The sequence below is a fragment of the Capsella rubella genome, unplaced genomic scaffold (assembly GCF_000375325.1).
Source record: "Capsella rubella cultivar Monte Gargano unplaced genomic scaffold, Caprub1_0 scaffold_3, whole genome shotgun sequence".
NCBI classification, from domain to species: domain Eukaryota; kingdom Viridiplantae; phylum Streptophyta; class Magnoliopsida; order Brassicales; family Brassicaceae; genus Capsella; species Capsella rubella.
The window spans coordinates 8,495,923-8,519,001 of record NW_006238921.1 but is presented as its reverse complement, the minus strand read 5'-3'; the positions used below and the strand labels follow the sequence as shown (position 1 = coordinate 8,519,001).

The window sequence follows — 23,079 nt, the reverse complement described above, 5'->3', positions numbered from 1 at the left end:
ATATGATTTCTGGTTTCAGGAGAGTTGCCACAGAGAAGACAGAGAGGATCCGTTTGGAGGCCCCATCCTAGAATGCGATAACGGGTTGGGCAACGGTTCTGGATCAGAAGCCATGTGAGAAAGCTGTGTTTTGGGATTGAGCCTGGGAACCAAACCACCTCTTTCCAAGGAACAAGGGGTAATTGTTCACTAAGCAGGGAGTAGACTTGACCAGTTGAGTACCTTTGTTGAATCGCTCCATCCAGCTCCCACTCATAGTGGTCTTCAGAATCAGTGAGGATCAAAGTAGTGAGGAAGATATGGAGAGATAGTTGTTTGTCCGATCTCGGATTTGGTAGCATCCAAGTGCCCTGATTGTACAACTTTGATAATGTAGTATGCTGGCGTATTCCCATTCTTGCATCCGCACCACTCTGAAAGTAGCTCAATAGCTTCCCAAATGGAGACCAATTGTCAGTCCAGAACCTACATGTAAGCCCATTTCCTACTCGCAATTTTATCCATTCATAGGTTACTTCTCTGTACTTCAACAGCTTATTTGCCAACCATGAGTAAGCAGGTCTTTGTTTCATAGTCCAGAAGTTGTTTAGAGACCCACGCAGAAAATGAACCTTGTACCAAGCCACCCAAACCGAGCCCGATCTAAAGAAGAGGAGCCAGATTAGTCTTATGGAGCAGGCCTTATTCCAGATGGTAAGATCTTTGATCCCCAAACCTCCCTGATCTTTAGGTTTTGTCACTTTCTCCCAAGAAACCCTTGCTGAATGATGACCTTCCAAATTTCCTTTCCATAAAAAAGCACTACAGATAGAGTTTATTTTACGGATGCAGAGCTTTGGAAGTACAAAAGTGGAGCACCAAAAATTAGTGATCCCTGCAATGACAGTGTTAATGAGTAACAACCTTCCTGCAAAAGATAAGAATTTGGTAGTCCAACTGTTTATTTTTCCCTTGACTTGAAGCAGTAGAGGCTCACAATCTAGCATATTAAGCTTTTTTGTGCACAGGGGAACTCCAAGATAACGAACAGGGAGACAACCAAGGGGGAGACCAGTAACCGCAGTGATAAGTTCGGTTTCTTCAACAGTTAGCCCTCCACCAAAATATGAAGACTTATTTATGCTAATTGCAAGTCCTGATCTGTCTTCAAATTCTTTTATAACGTGCAGGACAGCCTGAACAGAGGAGAGAGTGCCATCAACAAAAATGAGCAGGTCATCAGCAAAGCAGAGGTGGGTTAGTTTGGCCTTATCACAGTTGTGATGATAGTTAAACTTTCCTTCTTCTGCCGCTTTGTTCAACATGAGAGAAAGGGTGTTCATTGCTATAACAAAAAGGTAAGGGGATAGGGGATCACCCTGCCTAAGACCTCTTTTACCTTTGAAATAACCATGAACCGTACCATTATAACCAACCATGAAGCTTGGTGAACAAATGCAGGCTCGAAGCCAGTTCAAGAATGGGAAGAGGAAAAGGAAATCCTAGACCATGAAGACACTGGAAAAGAAAGTCCCAAGAGACCGTGTCAAAAGCTTTAGCAATGTCGACCTTGATGACTACTCTCTTTGGACCCTAGGAACAATATACTTGATCCAATATTTGTAACTAACATGTAATTTTAATTGTTTTCTTTTTGAGATTGGTTTATTTTTGGTCAATGTAGTTTGGTTAGAAGACAGAGACCACATTGTTTACAATAATCTCACTACTATGCATTTTCTTCTTAATTAATGACAGATAATAGACACCTACATGTTCCTACCTTAGTATGTATATTTAACAATATGTTCATACATATAAAACAATTTTTCTAATGTCTTATTCGTTGTAGATAGTTTATTGACTTTTTGTTTCCTCCATAATTGTATTTACAAGGTATGAATGTAACATTAATTTTAGAATATTTTACGGATTCAAGAAACACTATATGTATGTAGCATATTAAAATTAAAATATTTTTCAGATTTAAGAAACCGGAAGGAAACAAAAACGGACATCATGCTAGCTTCCTTAGTTGCTTCTGAATTATTGTACTTCTTAAGCACATCAAAATAAATTCTTGAGAGTTTAAACTATATTCCAGATGTGTTAGGTAATCTGTCCTCGCTCAAATTTTTGGTAATCTTAAGGTTTGTGTTTTCTTGTTGCTCGTTTAGATAATAAATTTAGATAGAGTAAGATTTTTGTTTTGAACTTTTATAAATATTCACTAAAAGTACATTGATAAAATAGAATAACCAAAAAATAGGAGACTCAAACACATATTTTAATTATATGACATGATAATGGTAAATACATACATCGTTCACTACAATGCCTAAACAAAATGGCAATCCTTGAATCGCTACAAAGTTCATCGAATTAAATCATGTTTTTACGCTTTTAAGCTTAAATTCAAAATAAATAGAAAATAGAGTTCCCAAAATTTTGAATGACGTGAAAAGCTTAAATGAAAAACTCGTAAATGGAAGAAATAAAAAAACTTATAAATGCTAAAGATTTGACTACATGTATTTATATTTTATTGTAGAATTCATGAGTAATATGATAATTTTTTTTAGAAAAGAAATTATAATGTCTTCTAAAAAAATTTAGATTATTTTTTAAGCTTCACAGAAAAAAAAAAAAGGATAGTTGGTATAATTACAGGATGTTTAGCCGTAATAATCACTCGGATTATTATTACTATTTTTATTCGAAACTATAGCATTTCACGTAGGAATAGATAGATGTAAAATGTTGTGAGTAAGTCTTAAAATGTACATGTGCAGCGGACACATAAGTTTTCAGCTGTATGAGGGACAACATCAGCAAAAAGCTACAGGAATAAAGAAAAATATAAGAAGCTTTAACACATGAAAGAAAGAATGGGGGGGGGGAGGCGGAAAGCAAACAAAATGAAGATGGTTGAATGACAATACTTCAATAACAATACGTTCAGCTAGAGTCTTGTCAATGGATACATCCAAAAAGACACGATGATTCTCTTTAGTTATCGTTACAAATAAGAAAAACACATCCGTGAGAGTTGAAGAAAACAATAATGGTCAGGATACACATACTGAAGCATTGTTATTCATGAATTCTAAAATAAAATATAAATAGAAATCAGAGTTTCCAAAATTTCAAATGACGTTGAAAAGCTTAAATGAAGAACTCGTAAATGGAAGAGATAAAAAAAAACTTATTAATGTTAAAGATTTGACTAACATGTATTTATATTTTATTGTAAAATTCATGAATAATATGATAATTTGTTTTAGAAAAAAAATTATAATCTCTTCTAAAATATTTTAGATCCTTTTTTAAGCTTCACAAAAAAAAAAAAAAGTTGGTATAGTTACAGATGTTTAGCCGTAATCACTCGGATTATTATTACTCTTTTTTATTCCAAACTATAGCTAAGGATCATATACGCTGGAAGCCTGGAAATATGGTTATCATTTGAACACCACTAAAATCAATAATGACATTATTTTATTAATTATTCTTTAATCTTAAGTTTAATTGGAAAAAAAAAAAATCTGAAGTTATGATTTATCAGCAGCACTGCACAACTCTACATATTTATTTTTATATAATGGTCACTTTTGTAAACGTTGACTTTAAATACCCAAATCATGATTATCACCTTCTCTAAAGATAAAAAATAATTTCATAATGAACAAATTTTTGAGGCTTTTGTTTAAGACTATTTGCGTGAACGATGATGGTCATTGTTTATTACGACTGAAATGACTAGATCAACTTCTTCTTCGTCAATGGATATGTTTCTCTTTTATCCATGTCAAGTCACATTTGTTCTATTTATTTACTTCCTATGCAAGAAGACTCATCGAAGCTTGAATTCTAGTAATTACTTCCTTGAGATCGCTCATAGTTTGCTTTTGGAACAAGTAAGTCTCTCTGCTCCTAATCATCATGCGATTCTTGGTTTCTGATTAGTTAATCTTACATAGGCAGACTTGATTACTTGGTCAGAACACAATTAGTTAAAAACATTGTTAGTATATATCTTCGACAACATGATCAGTTTGCTTTTCTAGTTCTTGGTTTTTTATATGTCTGAATGCCCCGGATCTCAAGATCCATGTAAACCATTTATTTGTCTAGAATGATTCGATTTTTTTGTTTGTCTTGTTTGCTACGATTGATTTCAATATGTGATCAAAATTCTAATCTCAATACCGAATTTTTTTAGATTATAGCAAACGTTAGTATCAAGAATCAAGATCATATAATCTGAGGAAATGTCAAATGTCAAGAGCATGTGCACGGTATTAACAAGGTCGATGCCAGCCATTGCCTTCTTTGGGAGAATGGCATTTGCTTTTGTCTTTCTCATTTCTGCTATCCAAGAGTAAGAAATTTTAAAATAAATCTTTGAATTCGGTTAGTTTCTTATATATTCGAATCCACAAGAGGCTTGATACTTGATTATGTTTAATTAGGTATGCTGATCATTTTGGCGATGGCGGGCCACTCGAGAAGACGGTAGGACCAGCCGTGAATGCGATGACCAAATACGGTTCTAAGGTTCTCACATTTTACTCTGGAATGCAAGTGGTTGTGTTCGATGTTCGACTTCTTGAATTCTCACTCATAAGTGCAAAAGCAACTGCAGCTTTGTGGTTCATCTTTGGACAATCCATCCCAGCATACTTCTTGGTAAGAACATAAATCTCTAGCTTACAAAAGTTTTTGTGCATCAAGATTCTAATCTCACAACTTGTTTTGACGTTTGATTCAGCTCGTAACACAAATGCTCTCAACTGTTGTTCCTTTCCCTACCAACTTGAATGACTTCACTCAGGTTAATTAAGCTATGTTACCACGTAAATCAATACATTGATTGAATCTCAAGGGTACTAATTTAGGTGATTAACAAAAGATTGTGATTGATATGCAGAACTTGACATTAATCGGGGCGTTGCTCTATTACATTGGATTGAAGCATAGTATCGACAACCTTGACAAGTCAGAGAAGAACAAGGATAAAGAGACAGAGGAAGATGACGAGGCCTCAACTTCCAAAGCAAAAGTAAACTGAACGTATCAAGTTCACAAACTCATTTCGCTAGTTAATTCCCATTATGTCTTTTAATTTCCTATATTTGACTTAATGTATCAGACGACTATTTGAGCTTATGGTTACTAAGAAGATGATTAAATTTTCGATCCAATGTGTTTGTCTAGTACTGTTATGTTTCCCAAACATAAAACTAAATATAGTTAGCTTGTATACACCAAAGATTGGACTATAGTTCAAGTACAAAGAATAGGACTTCAAATACAACAAAAACAACAAAATTATATAAGTTTTTTACAAAAAAATATATAAGTTTTTTACAAAAATATGCATTTCAACACTCTGATTAAACCCACCTACTGGTCTAGGGGTTTGGGGACACTCTTCGTTTGCTCGTGATTTTAATTAATTACACCAAAATAAATACTCACTGGTAGTGATAAATATAAGATATATAGTATAATCATAACCTAGTTTGTACTTAGTACAATTACAAGTTAAAAGAGAATATATGTATTGGTATTCTTATATATAATTAACATATAATACAGTTTTATGTAACTTTAGAAGAAGTTCAAATCTGCCAAAAAAATAAACAGTGAAGGAATTTGGAAGATATATGCAACATCATTGAGAAACTGTCATTAACAAGTATCTAATAGCGCCTTTGAACGAATATGAGAAAAATGAATTTCAAATGATAATTACATAATCACTAATCATGCACAACAAGACTTTTGCGATGGGCCCTTATTCTATTGGCTGGATGAAGTGTAACGTGGAGATTGAGAAACATATAGTAGTAGTAACCAATGACGTGCTTCCTAGTCACCAAAAAATGTTGAACGTGCTTTCTAGTCATGTATATATTTGGATGAGTGATGATGACTACATGTCGTACGTGTGGATAGTTTGAACTTTATATATATATAAGTTTATATCGTAATCAGATGAATGATTTTGACTAAACATGTTTTGTAAACAAGATAAACGGTAAACCGAATAAGCTAGCCACTAAAATCAAATAAGAATTGACATGATCAAAGAAGGGTTTGATAGATGAGCACTCATGAACGTTGTCAAACAAAATTCGAATACGTATGTGTGCTTAGTTTTAGTTATTTTAGTTTATAAATATATACATGTCTTTTAATTTAGTTTGTGGTCTAGAGTTTCTTTATTTGTTTTCAAGAAGAAGTTAGCATTAAAATTGTATTGCAAGAGTTTCCACAAAAGTCATGTCGATGGTAACGCCACATCCAAGTTCCAAACCTAACCGACGTTATCACATTTTAATTTCAGTGATATAAAATATAGGCTTTATAGTCAATAAATTTGACTTATAATAAGAATGTTAGCTAAAGTTTTAAAATAAAGGAAGAAAACAAAACAGCAACATAACAATTCAATTTATATATACAATAATTAGTGAGTTGAATAGGGTTCTTGTAATTGGTCTATAAACTCATTAACACACAAAACAAAAAACACTAAATATGAAACTCAAAAAAAAACTGATTGAGTTATATTTTATGTTTACTATATGGCTATATATGTAATGTTTTTGCATGTAGTTTTTTTTTGAAATTAAAAAAAAAACTATGTAATAAAATTAACATTGAGAAATAAAAAAAGAATAATAACAATGAAGTAGTCAAAAAGATAATAAAGAAACTGGCGGTGGCATGAAGTATCAGTTAAACCAAGTCCATTGGATCCTACTTCCCCCACTGGTCCACATAATTCTCTCATCAACGTCGGTTCATACATTGCTTTCTCATTATTTATTTCATTGTAATCATCGCTCTTTTATTTCTTTGTTTATGTGAAACAACTTGAAAGTGATCGGTGGTTTTAGACTCCCAGTAATAAAAAATCAAATTTTTGATAATAATATTTTAGGTGCGATTTTTTTTTAAAATGGTAGTAGTATAAGATTATACATATACACGCTATAAAATACAACAATTCAGTATAATTAAAAATTATTGAATATTTTATTTTACAAAAATAAAAAAAAACCAAAACATAGTCAAAAATCAAAATCTTGAACCAATAGTTTCTTCATCTTTATCAGCTAAACCATATAAATTAAAATTCTTTAAGTGCTCATGAATACATATATAGTTTAATTTTTTTTTTTGTAAAGAAAACGTTTTGAAGTCACTGACACGTAATAAGTCACATACCAGTCACTAATAAATGTAAATAAATTAAAATTTACAGAAAAATAGGTGAAAGAAACAGAGAATATTCCTCTTGAAGGAAAATAAAAATAAATACAAAGAAACAAAAAAAATTGAGAAATCCAGCAAAGCCACAGATAACCAAACAAAAATAAAACAGCTAATTCCTATCTTTTCATATATCTTCAGATTCAAGACTTTGACCACACATCTCTCTCTTTAATATATAACATATGCTTAGGCTTAACACACGTCTTACCTTTATATATATAAACACAACACATGCACACGAATCTTAAAGCATCTTCACAGATTCATCATTCATTTCAAGAAAACCTCTAAAAAAACTCTAAACATTAACCCTTCTTTATCGCAACACCACAAAATCTTTTTTCCACCTTTTTTCCGATTTTTTCCAAATCTTGATTATTTAGTCTTGTTTTCAAGAACTCGTTTTACGTTAATTCGAGTGTGTTTTATGTCGACGACGATGAAGAGACCGGGCTGCAGCTCAGATTCCGGCGATCGACGGCGGCAGTCCAGTCGTCTTAAAAAACGTCCCCCGGCGTTAAACATCGTTCCGGCGACTCCGGCGGCTAATAACTGGAAAACGGCTATACCTCTCCTCTCGCCGTTAGCTCTTTCTCCTGAAACGTCATTATCACCGGTCGACGAAGACCAACAGCCACCGGCTGAGAACCAGAAGGCTACGACGGCGGCGGTTGAGAAAACGCTGGTTTTCGAGAAATGGCAGCATCCGGCGGCGCCGTTCTATTACGAGTCATCGACGTTTGTTCCACCGTTTGTTCCGGTTTAGTATTGGATCCAACGGCTCAAAAGTACAGATTTTTTTTTCTTTTTGGTCATGTGTAGATCTAACGGCCCAGAAAACGCGTTTTGTTTTATCAAATCGCGTTTTTTTTTAATATTCTAGTGGTTGGAACAAACGCGATTTTCGTTTTAGAATTTTAATAAAATAAATATGATTATTAAATTTTATAAGCATGTTTAATTATGTTATTACTGGTCTCGTGGTCCGTAACGTATGAGGTAAAGTCCAACTTAGTTATTGTGGATGTCTCTCTGGACATAAGTGGAACGTTGTCGAAATCGAAATGTGTGGACAAAACTAATGTGGTCACAATTATTTAGGTTCCTATTATCCTATTGGCTCCAACCTTGTATGTATACCATTATATTGAGTATTTCCATATTTATGGTCAGAAACTAACCAAAATTAAGCATTACTCTACCTAGTTAGACAAAAACAAAAAGAATTGAGTTTACATTTTTCTTTAATAAAATAAATTAAAGTAAAATATATAAAGAAGACTTTTATTAAATTTTGGATATTTTTTTCAGTGTATAAAATCTAAAATGTGATAAAGTAGATTTAAAATATTTGTTTAATATAAAAAAATCTGGGCGACATTACAGACTGATAAAAGTGATAAATATTACAATTTAAAATATTGAAATAACTTATAAAAAAAACTCAATCTTAATGTTTTTTCCTATAAAAGAATTTGGCAATTGCAAAAATACAAATAAGAAGGAAAAAATTGGATACTTAAAAGTTTAAAGCCTAGCTACTTTAAATCTTCACAAACCAGGAAAAAAAAAAAAAACATGAAGAACTCTTATATTCTACTCGTAGTTATTGTTGTTGTCTTCATTTCTTCTTCAGGTAACTTATTTTGAATTTGCTATTATTGTTTGATATTTTAATTTCGTAGTTAAACTTAAAATCGGCATGCTAAATATTTTGTTGTGTTCTTGATTGGAACTTATTAAAAAACTAAACTTAAATATAAAAAAAGTAAGAATGGGAAAATAGTTTATATATTTTGGTTTTGAATGGGAAAATTTGTAGGAGAAGCAAAAGAGTGTTATGGTCGATGGATTTGTTCTCGTGAAGACAAATGCAAAGAAGAGTGCATGGATTTATACAAAGGAGTTGGGACCTGTCGTATGTATTCTTTTCCTTCTATCCCTACTCCGGTTCTTTCTTATATGTGTGATTGCAACTTTGATTGCTAACCAATGGAAGTAAGTACCAAAATCAATAGATCACATATGTAGATCGATGAAGAAAGGCGATATCATCAGTCCTTCTATTAAGATTGCTACTTCTCCAACGGTTGGTTAGAACCAACCATCAAGATTCAAGAATAGCCCGCACAGCTGTGGTCCAATGGTAAGGGAGAATTGGGGAAATGTTGGAAGGAACTAACACAGGTTCGATCCACCCTGGAAACAAAAATCATGGTTGTGTGGGAAATCTGTCAATTGGGCCAAGACCCAGTTGGTTTACCTGGTAGTCAGAAATGCAGGCGGCCTGACTACCCCTGCCATTAGTTGGAAGGAATTTCAAACTCGGGATAAACAGTGTAGTGGCCCTTCAGGGAGAAGTCCACTCTGAAGCATTTCGGTGCGTTTCTACCAGGACTAACCGGATCAGCCGATAGGGTTTATAAAAAAAAAAAAAATTCAAGAATAAGTTCTAATCATAGCAGTTTTGAACTTGAAGTGTAGTGATATATTAGCTTTTTTCGAGAAAGCAACTTCCCAAATTGATATATAGGATAGGAGATAGAAGATATCCACAACCCTAGTTCCATCATTTTAGTTATTTCCTTTTCGATGTATTAACTAAATTGGGCCTTACGATGGAAATGGACCTTACTTCGGAATAGGCTTTGGCCAGCAAATTTGTTATCCATTATTGATAAGGAAATAAATGATAACTTTTTTTTTTCTTTTTGTAACAAAAATAAATGATAACTTGAGTTAACTAAGTAACAATCGTGATGCATGTGCCAAGGATCCAAATAGAGACCACCAAAATCTAAACCTAAAGTTGACAAAAAAGAAATGATGGTAAGAAATGTGGGACTAAAGTTGTTGGCTCACCACGCCCTAATAATCATATTGTCTATTTATATTCTATAAGACTATAAAATTACTAAATAAGTAAAAAAGAAGATCTTATTTTAATTGAGGAATCGTTATAGAAATAACTAATGTATGTGTTTGTGAACTACTGTATAGTAATCTGAGATTCATTTGCAATATAACACCATTTATATTCTATTAAAATGCGAAAGAAAGATTATTATGAAGTCTATCAATTATTTGGCCAGTTTTTAATATTCTCGAAGTAAAAAAAAAACTAAAAAAAAATGTAATGGAATAGCCAAAATAAAATTAATTGTGTCTCTTTTTTCGGCATTGTTTAACCTCAGTTTAATTTGATATTTAATTGTTTATTGATAATTCATTATTACTGCCTTTCATACAAAACCAAAAATATAAAAACTCGAGTGTTTATTGATTTATTAATTTTAATTATATATATATACACATATATTATGATTTGATGATTAGGAAATCCCACTGAGATGGGAATCATCAAGATGTAGTATTCTTGTATGTTGTCTTTGTATGCTTTGTCTTCTCTTCACATGAAGAATTTTTTTTATAAGTCACCCAACAACTCCTCACCTCAACTAATTTTTATTTTTTTATCCTTTGGAATAGAATTTTATACAAATATTTCTTCTCTAATCAAACACGACACAACGAATTTGAATATTTAAAAATTCTAATTCCGTGTTGAAAAATATATGGCACTTGATTTTCAGTCTTTAAATATTTTCAAAATTAGGTCAACGAAACAAATTGGTTTTGAAGAAAATGGAGAAAAGTTATGTTAAGATTTTCTTAAGTTTTGTGAGTGTAAAATTAGGTAATCTTTAGCCGACAAAAAATCCAAAGAGAATGGAGACAACAAGAAGAACATCATCGGTCAAACAAATAGTCAACCTTTTTCAAGTGCTTATTATTACTCATATATTGGTCTCTCAAGTTATAATGATGTCATTACACACAAAATAGGTTTATACGAACTTCTATACATTATCTCTATTCTAAAGATTTCATCAAAAATTACAAAGTTTGAAACTAAACAAGCAACCAAATGAAGTTTAATACTCAGAGATATTAACAAAATTGTGGATAAACAAAAGAAATGTAAAATTAATTATTTGATATTGAATAGGTTGGAGTTCCCAAGATAATAAAAATGAATATAGGTTGAAATTTTTGAGTAAATTTTATTATTAAATAAATTGCTAAAAAAATGAAGAACATTAGTGGAGCAAGTACGAGCTGCACATCACTCCCTTTCAAACCAAATTGAATAAACAACTCTCTCTCTTCCTCTCTCTACTCCACTTTTCTCAAAATCAAACCCAAATTTCACAACTTTCAAAACCCTCTCTCTATCTCTCTCTTTCTACATCTCTCTAGTCTTTTAATTAGGGTATCTTACCATAATTTAGTATTAAATTTGGAAAAGTAGAGTTTAAGAGTTGTGATTTTGTTTTTAGTTTTTGGATGTATTTATTGGTAAGATCTTAAGTTGGGTATCTTAGAAAAAAATTATTTTAAAAAAATTTAAAAAATTTATAATTTGTAATTTAAGAAAATCTTATAATTATTGCAAATTTAGAATTTGAAAACATACATAAAAGATAAATTATAAGATAGAAATTATAACATAAAATACAATATTTTTAAACTTGATTGCGAGAAAATTTTGTCCATATATGCTCGACCAAAACGTTATTCAATTGTTGATGCATAGCTTGATCAAATATGTTATCAGATTAAATACCAATTTATTAAATTAGCGATTCAAACAACAAAATGATCCCATTTAACTTCAAAGGAGCATTGAGAAGCACCAAAGTTTTATATATAGGCTGAATATAACTCATAGTTATTGCTGTTACAAAAACTTCAAAAAATCAAAAAAAAAAAAAAACTAGTTCAGTTTTGGTCGATGAAATCAGCTGGCAAGTTCAAAATCCAGTAAAGTAACTTTGTTGTTTATGCGACATTTCGTTTTGGTTTCAAAGAGAGAAAAAAAAAAAACTGAGTAAAAAAAAAAAAGAATTTAGCCAACTTTTTTCTGCCACGTATGCGTATCTTAGACATATTTCTGTTTCTTATGCAACATACGTATCTTACCAAAAATTCACCTTTTTGATTTAAATTTAAATCCTAATTATTCTAAAATACCCTTTAAATCCTATTGATAATGATGGTCTTACGAGTTGGGGTCCAAAGTTGAAACTTTCTCTTCTCTCCTCCTCCATCTTCTTCTTCTTCTTCCTCTTAACCACTTTTGCTTTCCCCTCATCTCTCACAACTCCTCAAAAGCTCACGCCAATTCCAAACATCATATCACATCTTCTTTTTTTTCTGAGTACCGCCCATGATACCCAATGATTAAACCCTTTTCATGCGCGAATCCCACTTCATTCTTTCGTTTCTCGAGAAAGCTAAATGTCTTAGTCCAATAACCCTTTTCTTTTGTCCCTGGATCTGTTCTTACTCTTCGATAAAGATTCAAACTTTATTTGAAATTTGCTCTGTTTCCTCTTCAAAGTTTCGATTTTTATTTTGTGGGTTTTCATTTCACCATGGTTGCAGAAGCTTGGATTGTGAAAATGAGGAACCAAGTAAGTGCTAATCTCAAACACGCTCTTCTTCTTGAATCTTCAACTAAGAAAACCCCTAAACCAACCTCTCTTCCTAAGCAAACCATTGGAATCTTATCTTTCGAAGTAGCTAACGTTATGTCCAAAACCATTCATCTTCACCGTTCTCTGTCCGATACAGAGATCTCTAAGCTCAAAGCTGAGGTTTTTCGGTCGGAAGGAGTTAGAAATCTTGTTTCTTCCGATGAGAATCACCTTCTTGACCTCGCTGTATCCGAAAAGCTTGATGATTTGAGCCGTGTAGCTAGCGTTGTGTCTAGGTTAGGTAAAAAATGTAACGAACCTGCTTTACAAGGATTTGAGCATGTTTATGAGGATATTGTGAATAGGGTGATTGATTTTAGGAAGTTAGGGTTCTTGGTTAAAGATATGGAGAGTATGATTAAGAAGATGGAGAGATTCGTTAATGCTACTTGTAGTTTGTATTGTGAAATGGAAGTGATGAATGAGCTTGAACAAGCTGTAGTGAAGCTTCAACGAAGTCAGCAGCATCAAGAGAGTGTTAAAACTTTTGAACAGAAGCTTATGTGGCAGAGACAGGACGTGAAGAGTCTTAGAGATGCTTCGTTGTGGAACCAAACTTATGATAAGGTTGTTGAGATGTTGGCTAGAACGGTTTGCACTCTCTATGGTAGGATTGAAACTGTTTTTGGGGGTTTGGGTTTGAGAGTGAAAAAGGATGCGACTTTGAAGAGAGATCGTAGCAAGAATGAAGCTAATAAGTTTACTAATTCGAGATCTGTTGTGGGGTTTAAGGATCCGAGGAGAAGTGATGCAGAGGAATTTAGCCGTGCAGGGGATTTCAATTTCCCTTGTGGGACTAATCCTGGGAGGATGTTCATGGAATGTCTTGCTATGAATAGCTCAGTTTGTAGGACTATTGGTGATGATGATGATGATGAAGATGATGCTCGGATCACGATTCCTCTGAACACAGGTCGAATGATTCGGACTAGTAAGTTTGGTTTCAAAAGCAGATTAACTCAACATGCTTCAGCTTCAACGATTGGAGGATCCGCCTTATCTTTGCACTATGCGAATGTTGTGATTGTGGTGGAGAAGCTTCTCAAGTATCCTCATCTAATAGGGGAAGAAGCAAGAGACGATCTTTACCAAATGTTACCAACGAGTTTGAAAACAACGCTCAAGGCTAATCTCAGATCATACTTGAAGAACATTTCCATCTATGACGCTCCTCTCGCTCATGATTGGAAAGAAACTATAGACGGTATACTTTCTTGGCTTGCACCTTTAGCTCACAACATGATCCGGTGGCAGAGCGAACGCAATTTCGAGCAGCATAATCAGATTGTGAAGCGAACAAACGTTCTTCTACTTCAGACGCTTTACTTTGCTGATAGAGAGAAGACAGAAGCGGCGATTTGTAAGCTTCTTGTCGGGCTAAACTACATTTGCCATTACGAACAGCAGCAGAATGCGTTGCTGGACTGCGCGAGTAGCTTTGATTATGAAGATTGTTTCGAGTGGCAGAGCCAATGTCGTGCATCTTACTTGGACTAACAGTTGGGGGGTTTTATTTAGTGTTGTTTTATAGATACATTTGTTTATGATTCAACACAATGTGAATATGTAAATCTCTAGTTTCGTTTGCATACATAAAAAATGATTGTGAGAATTGAAGTTTAAGTTGTTGTTTACTCCAATCTTGGAGATAGTTTAAATCATAGTTGAAGAATCTGAACCTTCTTGAAGAGTTACAATAAAAGCCAACCCAACAAGAGAGAGATGTGTTAGGTGATGAAGGCATTTAATCCGAGAGAGATTGGGTGAAGAAAAGTGCATTGATGTTTTTGTTGAACCAAAAACCAAACCAAAGCTTCACAGTTTTGTGGTTGAGATTTTTATTTTGTCAACTCTGAGAGCGGCTCTCAAGACTAGCCTGAGACTTTCATTTATTATTGGCATTGATTGTTATGTGTAGAAGAAATGAAAAAGATTTAAATTTATTGGGCTAAGGCTTATTGGTTTTGGGCCTCAACACTTTACTTTGAATGATATCTGAAAGAGTTTGCTGATACATTGTTTTGTATGAACATAATACAAAGCATTGTTTTGAATGACGTGATCACTGATCACAAGCAAACAAACAACAAGTTTGGATCGAACTAATTGACCATTTTTTTTGGGATAATACGAAGAGACTATTTTAGCTAGTTGTGTGCTTAAGTGCTTTGTATGTTGTACACTTGTACGTAAGAGCAACTAGAACTTAGAAGGAAAGCAAAAATGATGAGTTAGGTTCACATACTATACAATTTTGTTTGGTGTAATCACATCAATACCAAAAGGGTGAGGACATGATTAACACATGTCTCTTTTTGTATTTTGTTGGAATGAATGAATTAAAAATAGACACCGAACATCGTTCTATTTGCGAGTGTGTGTAGTTGATGGTGACGATGATATTCACATTCCGGAATCTTGAAAGACTTTTCTACTCTTTGCAAAAATCATTAGAATCAAACTTGGTTGGTTATTTTGACCAGGGAGGATCAACTTTGGTCTTCATCTTGTAGCTCAAGCCATTATCATTTATGCTTCATAATGGCAATTTTTGTTTGGTTGACTAATAGCCTAAATAAACATTCTTCTCTATAATCATTTTCACTTAGAATTTGTGAACAAATAACTAACAATTGTATCTTAACAACCCAAACTTTTAAAGATCTTTATATACAAAGTGCTTGAATGGTAACGATTATTAGGGTAGACAAATTCGTTTAACGGTTTTGTTCATTATTTTTTAACAAACAATTGACCGCTGCGTACTAACACTATAATATGTAAAAATTGTTTATCATTGTTCTGTGACGGTTTTTTTTGTTTGGATCTACAACGCTATGGATATAAGTTATGAATCATAAGAAAAATCGAATTCAATTTATAAACAAAATTGTCTGTATTAATCACCGCGACCATTAAATCTAAAAATTGAATCTTATGTTAGAACCGATTAACAAAATATGAGTAAATTTTAACATATAAGTAATAATTTAATGCCGGTTAATATTTGAATGTTTGGAAGTAAAGTTAAAGTGGTTGGTAATCTATTTGGATGATGATTGTTTTTACTGTAGTTTGTCACATAATTAGTATTTTTTTCTCTTTCACTAATAATTTCACTACTAGTCTGTAAAGATTGTCGGGTTCGATGAAACAAATATATAAGCACAAGTGGGTTTTTGATGATTATATAATTGCTAAGTTATGTAAACCCATCTCTCCTCTTAGATTCACTTTCTGGCAAATCCAATCCAATTCTATACTTTAGTTTAATAGGCTCGAGGAATGTGCTGTGTTTTAGATTTGATTAGTTTTAAACTTTAATCAGTCTTCACTAGTCCAGGGGGCATGTATCTAACAATTTTTAATATATACTATATTCTGATTATAACTGGTTACTAAATAAAGTCATACATTTACCTTTGTTTGACAAGTTTACAAAGTGTCAGACGACATTATCTACAACTTGACTCTAAATTTTGTGAAAATATAATCAAACTAGAAAAAATAACTTAGATAATCTTTGATTATGTGATGTGATTACGCAAAATTTATAAGCACTATTGGTAAATTATTCTATATTTTGTTACTCCATAACTTTAGATTACGTATATGCTCTTAATTAATATTAGAACTGAAGTTCTGTTCTTGAGACTCTACGAAATAGTAAAATACTAAGATTCAATGCAATTTCCTTGGGGTCCTAATGAGAAAAAGAACAAAAACTAGAAAAATATAAATAATAGAGATATGAGAGGTGGTATATAATAATAACAGTTTGGTTTTTGATATATTTGACATAATAATTTCTATGGTGTAAAAAACTAAAAAAACAATGTTGTTAAGTTGTGTGACCAAACTTAGAGAAGTTGGTCAGCTTGCAACAATACTCTTCGTAGCTCACTCTCCATAGCTCTTAACACCACTGGCTTTCTCACAACTCCGTTGATGCCAATCTGCCCACACTTGTCCCACATTTCTTGGTCTAAGCTCACTGTTGTCGCCACTATCAATGGCCAAGATCGGCTCCTGATCCTCATGGCTACTTCATAGCCGTCCATCTCTGCCATTTGAAGATCAAGCACCACCACTTGGAAGGACGTAGAAGAGGATGATGAGCTAGGAGCGATAGCGGTGAGGCAATCGAATCCAGAGGATACCGCGGTTACATCGCATCCAAGTTTTTCCAAGAGTTTACGCGTAACTGCCCGGTTCGAATCGTTTGAGTCTACTAAGAGGACTTGTAAGCCACGTAATATAGAATTAGAATGAGGGTGAGCGTGGTGGTCAGGAGCTGGCAACTCGCTGGATCCATGGACTGAAATGGGTCTGCGTCGAAACCGGAGGAGCAACGACATGGTCTCCGGTGAACCGTCCGAGCCAGGGACTACCGAGATATTTCCATGAATCAACTGCACACATTATCAAAGAACACATAATAAGTACTCCTAAACCAAATCTAAGACTAATGACAAGGTAACATCATAAACTAACCTGCACCACTTTCTTACAAACGCCAAAGCTTAGATCTTGTCCTAACCCATAGCCGCCGGAGAATCTCATATCGCCAACATCGTGATCTCTTGACGAAACAGAAGCAAATGATTGAGAACTTGAATCATCATTCTCTACATTCATTTCGAATCTTATATACACATCTCCATCTGCTGAAGAGGCTGGTGATCTCCATGCAGCCCATCTTTGATCACTCCGGTCCAAGCTTCCTCTTTCTTTCAAAACCTTAAACATCACTGAAGACCCTTCTTGACGTTTTCTAGGCTTTACTAAACTACCAACCATATGAAGTATCACTTGAAAGACCCTTCTTTCGTCGCCTACTACATTATCCGGTAAAGACTTCTCCGCATCAACCAAGAACCTGAATCCATTGCATAGACACAAACATCTCGCCATACAAGCTGCTTCATGGATAGTACGATGCAGACTAAACGGTTTCATCTCCGTACCAAATCTACCATCAGACACATCCATCGAGTCCCCCACCAAATTCGACATAACGTTCCCCGTTTTCACCATCGTATCAACAATAATCTTTTGCTCATCACTCAACTTCTCGTCTTGAATCATCGACAATAGCCCGAGTATCGAATGCATTGGACGCCTCATCCCTTCGCTCATCGTTTTCTGAAATGTATTCCTCGCTTGGCTCGCTCTCAACGCGTTCCTCTTCGCCATTTGCAATGCCCTGTTCTGTTCCGCCAGCTTCTCCCTCATAAGCTGAGACTCCTCCAAAACAGCTGCATGATCCAACGCAACCGTTACTTGATCCGCGACAACCTTAACAATCTCAATATCCTGGTAAGTCCAATCCCGAGGCTGCCCACTCGGTAACACACATACAAGTATCGCATAAGTCGGCTCTCCATTACAATCCGACACACGAAGCATCGGCATTCTAATCGCAGCAACGGGACCAATCTCACTCACATCCCCGCCACTAGCTCGAGCAATGGACGACTCAACACTCAATATATTCACTTCATCACTCTCCCTAATACTCACAACATCTAAATCCTCCATAGAAACAGAACAACCACCATAACCACCCCTCCCTCTCAACTCATGAGTCAAATTCAATTCGGTTTTACCGTCATTCGGCATCCAAACCGCGCAATTCTGCAACTCCAGAGTCTTTGAAAGCTCAACCAAAGTAGTATAAAGAATCGTATGACGATCCAACGACTTACGAATCTCTTGGGTAAGCATACGAACATGAAAGCCAGTCTCTTTCTTGATCATAATCAAACCCACTTCACGTCCAAGCTCATGAGCCTTCTTCTTAAGCATAAACTCCCTAACTTTAACTTTCAAAAGCAGAGGAATCAAAGTGATAAGCGTGATCGCAGTAGCGCAAGAGACCAAAGCAGTCAACATCTTGAAAACAGTCAACGCCATCATCAATCTAAAAGGATGAGCAGAGTAAGTCCAACCATGGAGGAGATGAGTCATGCCACAGAGAACAATGAAGGCGATGAACTCAAAGAGTACCCATTTGAATGGAACATTGGAACAGCTCACGAAGTAGAGTAACTCTATTGGGATTGAGAAGTAAGCTATTGCGATTAAGAAATCGCTTACTCTTTGAGTCTCAAGAATGTTCTCTGTACTCCAGAAACTAGTTCCTTCGTCTTCGCAGTTACACCGTGGATAGCCACCGCCGTTTATGGCTATCGCCGGCGAGACAAAGATCACCATTGATAGTATCAACAATCCAGAAGCTATTTCTCTAACCATCTTGGGAAAAAAAAAATGCTTATTCCATCAAACTCTGCAACTGTAAACAAAGAAAATTAACAAAGATTAAACAAGAAACAGAGTGAAAAATCAAAACTTTATGTTCATATCAAACCAAAAAACAAACAGAGAAAATTTAATATTTACAAAAACCCATTAGACAATTTTAATTCAACGATGAAGGAAATTTACAAATGTGGAAAAAAAATCAAAACTTTAACTTTGCAAATGTAAAGAAGAGAGATTTACAAAAACCCATTAAAATTAAGACATTTTGGTTCAACAATTAGACACTAAACACTAAACAAAGGGTAAAAAATCAAAACTTTAACATTGAAAATGAAATTCTAAACTTTGGCAAATGTTAAAAAGAGAGATTTACAAAAACCCATTAAAAAATGAGACAGTTGGATTCAACAAATTAGGAAATAAAACAAAGGTGTAATTAATTAAAAATCAAAACTTTAACTTTGAGTAAACACAGTATAAAGGAAACATGCAAGAGTACCTGAAAGAGATGATTTGGGATATCAAAGTGAAACAGTGTTCAGATCTTATCGACCTGTAAAATTCCAACGCAACGAATCTTCTAATACTCTTCGGCATTCCAATCTTCCCCTCATTAACAATCTCCCCTCGTACGAGAGAGTCAAAAACAATTAAAAAAAGAAAAGACTCAGAGAGAGAGAGAGAGAAAGAACAAAAGAGCTGGTGGTATGGTAGTGACAAAACCAGAAAACAAAAGACTCTCAAGAAAGTGAAGAGATAGCGACAAAATCTGAAACTACTTTGAACTCATAACATATATAATAAAAAACGTGTTTGCATATATATATATGCCGGACCAGAGAGCTGATTAAAGTCACCGGAAACTTGGTAAAACCGCCATAAGCCGCCGTTGGAGAAAGAAACCAAAAATAGAGAAGTGTGTGTGTGTGTGTATAAGTAAAAATAAAGGTTTCGGGAGCCGTTGGTTTTAGAAGAAAGGTTTTGGGAGATTTCTTTCTTTATTCTCTCTGATTTAGAAATTAGAAATCTTATTAAAAAGGACCCACTGGGTTCTTCTTACATGAACCGAACTTAGACGCACTTTTGATTTTTTATTTTTTTTGGGTTCAGTTCACTAATGTTTTATAAATTATTAATCTTTTTTTTTGTTATTTTTTCCTCAACTTGTATCATATAAAAAAATGTAACTGTATTATTATTATTACAAGCTGTAAATTATAATAATTAAAATTCCGTATATCTTCTTGAGAATGAAGAATATAATATTTGTGTGTGTGTGTGTAAAATAGTATTGGAAACGATCGAGCCACATGACATGAATCTAGGAACCTAAAAAGTGTATATAAATTAAAAAAAGACCAAAGAGGCTACAAGTAGATTAGATAGATTGATATTTCTTAATTTAGCTTTTTGTTCCATTGCGTAAAGAGCATAAAATCTAACGCTAATCACTGTGTTTTGAATACTGACAACAAAGTAACTATGAGATTAGTCTAAATGAATTATCATTATTAGTCAAAGGACAAAATACAAAATAAAAAATGTAACGCTTAGATCTTTTATTTTATTTTTATTTTAATGTTTTTATTTTACCATACATGAATCTTGAAGAGTAATGAGTGTATATTTGAATCCACATTTGGCGTTACTATTAATCATTATTACTTTTCCTAACTTTTTTTATTTTTTGATTTTGGTGGTTTGACTAACTTCTAGTAATCAAATTAGACCACAGAATTAAATGTACTATCATCTTAATATTGAAGCTCTCTATTCAAATATCTATCTAGCTATCATTTTCGAAAACATCTTTGTTTTCTTAAAGGGTGTGTACATATATATTTTGATAGTACTACTGCATTCTGATTTAAATGAACCTAGAAGTTTTGAGACGACACGTTACCTAAGTTTTGTGGGTTGAATCGTATGTTAAGTAACCCTTTTTTTTTTTTTTTGAATAAACTAAATAAATATTTTAATCAAGTTTTAGTTTTGTCTATACTCTAGTTATAATAATAAATGTTAATCAAGTAATTGATGTAAATACCTGGAACGATTAAATAAAGATTCTTGAAACTGTGATTTGCCAAAATTATGTTCTTGGTTCCATATTAAAAGCTTTGAAGTTATGTTTATATATATGAATATGATGTCAAATATATATATGAATATGATGTCAAAATATCTTTACTATTAAAGCTGAATTACACAATGAATTTACACTATAGTTTCAAAATGAAATAATTATCATTTCTAACTGGGTTAACACGCGGATCTAACTAACTAAACGGATATGTTAATCGGGTTTAGAGATTTAATCTCCATCGTTCATTTTTCAGTTGATAAAAAAAAATTGGTTTTCAATATTAAAGGAAAGATAATTATTACGTTTGATATTTAACTTTATTTGTAAGATACAATGCCTAAAATTTAGCTTAATTGGCAAGATTTTCTTAATTTCAAATATTTTATAAAGATCTTGATCGAAATTTTAAACATTGAGTATTTTAATATTTGTTTTAATAGAAACCATTCAATGTTTTCTTAGTATGGAATATTCAATGTAGTTGACTTTTTAAACTATTTTAATTTTTAACTTGACCAACCAAATCAATCTATATTAACATTTTTTAAATACATTTGATAATATAACTTTTTATTTGTAAGATTTTTATAAATAAACTTTTGTCATTTCATTATATATTAAAAATCTATACTATTAAAGCTGAAGTACACAATTGTTTTACACTAATGTTTTCAAATGAAATAAAATACATTCTTAATCGGGTTTACACGCGGATCTAACTAATCATTCGGATCTATTAATCGGGTTTAGAGATTTAATCTCCATCGTTCATTTTTTCTGTTGATAAAAAAAAATTTGGTTTTCAATATTAAAGGAAAGATAATTATTACGTTTGATATTTAATTTTATTTGTAAGATACAATGCCTAAAATTTAGGTTGATTGGTAAGATTTTCTTAATTTCAAATATTTTATTAAGATCTTGATCCAAATTTTAAACATGGAATATTTTAATATTTGTTTTAATAGAAACATGAAATATTTTAATATTTGTTTTAATAGAAACATGAAATATTTTAATATTTGTTTTAATAGAAACATGGAATTTAAGATTATTTGGTTTAATAGAAACTAACAATTTTTTTGGAATTGCCATTCAATATAGTTAACTTTTTAAACTATTTTAATATTTAACTTGACCAACCAAATCAATCTATATTAACATTTTTTAAATACATTTGTTATTATAACTTTTTATTCGTAAGATTTTTATAAATATATTTTTGCCAATTCATTATATATATATAATTTGAAGGATTATTTATTAAGAAATCATTATCCTATTCGATTTCCTTTAGCACAAAATCTTATTTTGAAATATATATTATGGTAAGATCAATTTTGCACAATAAGATCAATGCAAAATCACCCAAAAAAAAGGCTAAAATATCTCGACTAACACATAATTTCCTTTTTAATAAACTCTTTTAAATGTGTAACACAAACAAAAAAAGAGGAAATATTTTCCTTTGACAACAATGATGAATTTTAAATGTAAGATATTCTATATTCTTTCTTCTAACCTAACAAACCTAAGTAGCCGACTTCAAGCACTATAAATAATCCATCGTTTACACAATATGATACCATTGTTATTGTTTACTCTTTTTTCTTTAGTCCTATATCATTTTTCCTTTGTTTTGTTCAATGCGTTTTAATTAAATTATCATTTCTTTCATCCTTTGGTTTATAAAGTTATTCTTTATTATTTCTTACTTAAATAAACTGATAATAACTATGTATTTTGTGTAGGATTCCAATTTAATTTAGTTGGAGGAGCTTAAGCAAGAGAAGTCTAAACCGGGGAAGCCTGAAAAGAGATTCATATAACGAATTGGAGTATAGGCCAAATGCAGGATTTAAAGAAAAATGGTCTTCAAAATCTGGATTACGAAATACAGAGTATAAATGTAAACTGGTAAGA

At 32.8% G+C, this 23,079-nt stretch overlaps 5 protein-coding genes across 5 annotated transcripts; 4 read left to right on the top strand and 1 right to left on the bottom strand.

The window, feature by feature from the left end:
• Window positions 1–3,735: 3,735 nt before the first annotated feature.
• Window positions 3,736–5,183, top strand: LOC17893676. Its single transcript, XM_023786711.1, has 5 exons — window positions 3,736–3,896; window positions 4,202–4,360; window positions 4,452–4,668; window positions 4,751–4,813; window positions 4,910–5,183. Exons 2-5 carry the CDS (start codon window positions 4,251–4,253, stop codon window positions 5,048–5,050), a joined length of 531 nt encoding a protein of 176 aa, XP_023642479.1. The 5' UTR covers window positions 3,736–3,896; window positions 4,202–4,250; the 3' UTR covers window positions 5,051–5,183.
• A 2,283-nt stretch (window positions 5,184–7,466) lies between these two features.
• LOC17893120 (uncharacterized protein At4g14450, chloroplastic) lies at window positions 7,467–8,235 on the top strand. The gene has a single exon (XM_006296712.2). The coding sequence runs from the start codon at window positions 7,694–7,696 to the stop codon at window positions 8,030–8,032; it is 339 nt and encodes a 112-aa protein (XP_006296774.1). The 5' UTR covers window positions 7,467–7,693; the 3' UTR covers window positions 8,033–8,235.
• A 598-nt stretch (window positions 8,236–8,833) lies between these two features.
• Window positions 8,834–9,641, top strand: LOC17893623 (putative defensin-like protein 186). The gene is made up of 2 exons (XM_006300016.2): window positions 8,834–8,902; window positions 9,089–9,641. The coding sequence occupies exons 1-2, from the start codon at window positions 8,845–8,847 to the stop codon at window positions 9,253–9,255; spliced, it is 225 nt and encodes a 74-aa protein (XP_006300078.1). The 5' UTR covers window positions 8,834–8,844; the 3' UTR covers window positions 9,256–9,641.
• Window positions 9,642–12,341: 2,700 nt separating this feature from the next.
• LOC17892048 lies at window positions 12,342–14,489 on the top strand. The gene has a single exon (XM_006297347.2). The coding sequence runs from the start codon at window positions 12,705–12,707 to the stop codon at window positions 14,301–14,303; it is 1,599 nt and encodes a 532-aa protein (XP_006297409.1). The 5' UTR covers window positions 12,342–12,704; the 3' UTR covers window positions 14,304–14,489.
• A 2,080-nt stretch (window positions 14,490–16,569) lies between these two features.
• On the bottom strand, window positions 16,570–20,012 carry LOC17893027 (ethylene receptor 2). Its single transcript, XM_006296974.2, has 3 exons — window positions 19,570–20,012; window positions 17,301–19,101; window positions 16,570–17,218 (listed from the first exon to the last, which is right to left on the bottom strand). Exons 2-3 carry the CDS (start codon window positions 19,059–19,061, stop codon window positions 16,667–16,669), a joined length of 2,313 nt encoding a protein of 770 aa, XP_006297036.1. The 5' UTR covers window positions 19,062–19,101; window positions 19,570–20,012; the 3' UTR covers window positions 16,570–16,666.
• Window positions 20,013–23,079: the final 3,067 nt, after the last annotated feature.